Source organism: Microtus pennsylvanicus, chromosome 11, assembly GCF_037038515.1.
Source record: "Microtus pennsylvanicus isolate mMicPen1 chromosome 11, mMicPen1.hap1, whole genome shotgun sequence".
Taxonomy (NCBI): Eukaryota; Metazoa; Chordata; class Mammalia; order Rodentia; family Cricetidae; genus Microtus; species Microtus pennsylvanicus.
Window position 1 is genome coordinate 91,736,654 of NC_134589.1, and position 3,679 is coordinate 91,740,332.

At 50.8% G+C, this 3,679-nt stretch overlaps 1 protein-coding gene across 1 annotated transcript; it reads right to left on the reverse strand.

Moving 5' to 3' along the window:
* Window positions 1–628: 628 nt before the first annotated feature.
* On the reverse strand, window positions 629–3,679 carry LOC142831647 (prostatic spermine-binding protein-like). The gene is made up of 3 exons (XM_075941852.1): window positions 3,595–3,679; window positions 3,378–3,483; window positions 629–1,109 (listed from the first exon to the last, which is right to left on the reverse strand). The coding sequence occupies exons 1-3, from the start codon at window positions 3,647–3,649 to the stop codon at window positions 629–631; spliced, it is 642 nt and encodes a 213-aa protein (XP_075797967.1). The 5' UTR covers window positions 3,650–3,679.

Here is a 3,679-nt window from a genome sequence, read left to right on the forward strand (position 1 = left end):
AGAGGGAGGGGGAGGGGAGAGAGTGAAAGGGAAATGGGAGGAGGTGGAAACTTTTAATAAATAAATGAATAAATAAACAAACAAATAAATAAAGGTAACAACTCACTGCTTACATAGGCAGCTAGCTTTGTAAGGGAGGATAGTGAGCAGGACCGGAGAAGGGGGAGGCAGAGGCATCTGGAGAATGGGGTGATCTGGAGAGGAGCACCTGCCTCAATTATAGTTAAATGGGAGCACTGCAAAACCAGTCCCTGCCATCTGGTCAGCACACACTGCGCTCTCCTTGCAGGCCCAGTGCAGTGGCTGGATGCTGCCCTCATCTGGGGACCTCAGTCCTGCTGAGTTGACAAAGGGGCTTCCTGTGCAATCCTAACTCAGTGCACAGGTGTAGGTCCAAAACATGGGGGAGGAAAAGGAGGCTTTGGGGGACCTCAAACCCATCCCATTTGGTGACAAGGACCACTCAGGCTCACATAGATGCACAGAATTTATTGGACACAGAGACACAGGGCCATGTGGGCTTTGCTTCCTCCTGCCCAGGGTCACCTGGTATACTGGTCCCTCCAGGTGGGCAAGCTTGGCTGAGAGGAGGTGCTGTGTGAGGATGCAGGACTGAGCTCTGAGCACCCTACTCCTCCTCCTCCTCCTCCTCCTTCTCCTCCTCCTCGTCATCACTGTTCTCACCATCGTTGTCTTCGTCATCATCGTCATCGTCGTCATCTTTGTCCTTGTCTTTGTCAGCTTTCTTCTTTTTGGAAGTGTTAAGGCTGGTCTTTGGATTTCCTGGAAGTTGCGTGAAGCCCACATCCCGGGGACCATGTGTCCATTTGAAGCCCATCCCTCGGATGCAGATATGTGGTGTATACACGCCATTGACAGTCACTAGATGCTTGTCTGGACCTCCACTGTCATCAAATGGTTTGCCTCTGTTAAAACCAAAGGTAAACTCGGTCCCCTGGTTGGTAGTGAAGGTCAGGGAACACAGGCAGTTTGCCTCTTTGCCATGCACCTTTATCACGTGCTCTCCGTCCTTCAGCTGAAAGTCTTTATAATCCAATGAGTTGCTTCCGTAGATATCACTCCAGTGACTGCCGAACTGCAGCTGGATGCTGGAGGGAAATCAATCAGCGCACCCTCAGGAATGCCTACTCTTCCTCAAAACCAGCCCTGTCCTGGTTCCGACTCCAGAAGTGCCCGGCTCTGATATGGCAGACTGGAGTTCTTCCTACCATATCTTCCAGACTCATCTCTCCTCTCAGGCATCTGTGCCAGGGCAGCTAGCTCTAACCCTGCAGCTAGCTCTAAGCCTGACTCTTTTGCAGGGTCTGCCCAACACACAGTTACCCCTCGGGAGCCTCCTCCCCTGTCTGCCCCAAATGAGGCAGCAGTCACAGTGAGAACCCTCCGCTAAGGTCAGCACAGTAGAGATGGACTCATAGGCAGAGACCAGAGGCAGGTCTCTTTTTGTGTTGTCAGGTGGGAACAGGGGGGCCCTGGAAACTGCTCTGTGATGCAAAGCAGAAAGATGACCCCTCCCCCAAGTCTTCTAGACCATTGCTAATGCCAGCTTCTTCCTTCTATTGCAAGATGAGATGTGTATCCAATCAGACTCCATATAAAATGCAGGAAGGAGCTGGCAGTGGTGGCACGCGCCTTTAATCCCAGCACTCGGGAGGCAGAGGCAGGTGGATCTCTGTGAGTTCAAGGCCAGCCTGGTCTACAGAGCTAGTTCTAGAACAGGCTCCAAAGCTACAGAGAAACCCTGTCTTAAAAACAATAAAAAAAAAATATGCAGGAAGGCTATCCAGTTCAATCAGAATTTCAATAGTCGTAACTTTCAGTGTGAGTATATTTTATGCTACACGGTTTATTTGATTATTTTTGACATTGATTTGTTATTTATTTTGTGCATATGTGTGTATTTATGTGTGTGTGTATTCATGTAGCATATGCCAAGGTTTTAGTGAAGGGAGAGGAGAACCATTGGGATTTTGTTCTCTCCTTCCACTATGTGGGTTCCATGACTCAAACTCAGGCCAGCTTGCCCAGCCAGCACCTTTCCCTGCCAGAGCCATCTTGCAGCCCTTCCTGGAGACTGAACCCAGGGTGACACATGTGCTAGGCAAGCCACTAAGCTTGCTCTCTTTTTTGCCTTTTTATTTTAATTGAAACAGAATCTCACTGTGTAGCCAGAATTTCCTTGAACTTCTTCACAGTGGAAATCCTCCTGCCTCAGCCCCCTGAGTTCTGACGTTACTGACATGAGCCACCATGCTGGGCTCCAACCCTCTCTTTGCTTTCTATTCAGACAGGGCTTACGAAGTCGTCCAGGTTGAGCCCGAGGTGGCTCTGCAGCACAACCTCCCTCACGTTTGATATTCTCTAGCATCAGCATCCGGGGAGCTGGGATGACAGGACTGGACCACCAGCCCAGGCTCCAATAGTGCATTTTCAAAGGAGAGCCATACGCTCTCCAGCAGTAGGGAGGACGAGGCTGGGGGACTCTAAGCTTGAGGTCAGCCTGGGATACAGACTGAGGTCCTGTTTTGGGAAGTGATGGCTGCAGACAAGCATAGCGGTATGTCTCAGCTTCAGTCCCTAGCACCGTTTATACATATTTTCCAAACTGGATTGTATATGTAAGGGAGGAGAGAGCATGCGTGTTTGTCCTTGTGTGTGTGGTGTGTGTCTGTCTGCTGTATGTCTGAAATGTACATATGGCTGCTCTCAGCTTCCACGTGGGTTCTGGGGACCCAAACCGAGGGCCCCATATGTGCACAGCAAACACTTTATCTGCCCAGCCTTCTCCACATCACCTGACATGGATTTCTTAAGGACTGAGATGACCTCAATATTGCACAGGAGACACACTAAAAGAATATTCATTGTGCATCTGAAATTCTATTAACCTTGGGCACTGTGCTTGCATTTGCCAAGCTTGGCACCAGGAACACAAGGCCATGGCGGCATATAGGAGAACAACAGAGCTCATGAGGCAGACACTGGTGAGGACAGTCACGATCTGGCCTGTCCCTGGGGGATGGCCAGGCTCTCTGGAGCAGAGCAGAGGTCTAGAGTGGCAGAGTGACCTGCACATTTCATGTCCTGTGGACGCAGGGACATCTCTTAGACCATGGAATCAGTTTGTGTCACTACCAAGGAGCACTAAGTGGAGAAGGGAGCCTTCATCCTCTGTGATTCTTTCTGAACCAGAAAGGTGGAGGTTCCTCTCTGCCTGCCTCCCTGATGACTGTCCAGTCTACCCCAAGCCTGAGCATCCCAGCTCTGTGTAGGCTAATTCAGGTTAGGGATCTAGACCATCCAAAGGAGCAGGCACAACTGGGGAGTGCGGGAGCCAGGAGTCGGAAGCTACTCACCCCATGATGCACTTTGCTATTGTTAAGTAGACCCGGATGACCTTGATTTCACCCTGATCTTCACCACGAATGTAGAAATAGGTGCCAACTTTTCTGCCCAGTATGTCTGGAGAAAGCGAGGCAGAAGAAGATGCAGGGTCACTCCCTCACTCAGAGGCCCTTACACCTAGGACGGGATGGAGGAGGTGAATGCCACAAAGGAGGCTCAGGTACTCACTCTGGGCTCTGCAGGTGGGGCCAGCAAGGAGGGCCAAGGTCAGCAGCAGCAGCATGGCTCCTGAGGGTTTGGGGCACAAGCCTGG

Excerpts from the sequence above, each read along its gene's own strand:
- LOC142831647 (XM_075941852.1), bottom strand. The coding sequence starts at position 3,649 with ATGCTGCTGCTGCTGACCTTGGCCCTCCTTGCTGGCCCCACCTGCAGA. Across the intron at positions 3,484-3,594 it reads CCCCACCTGCAGAGCCCAGA|ACATACTGGGCAGAAAAGTT; the intron begins GTGAGTACCTGA and ends CGCTTTCTCCAG. Across the intron at positions 1,110-3,377 it reads ATAGCAAAGTGCATCATGGG|CATCCAGCTGCAGTTCGGCA; the intron begins GTGAGTAGCTTC and ends ATTTCCCTCCAG.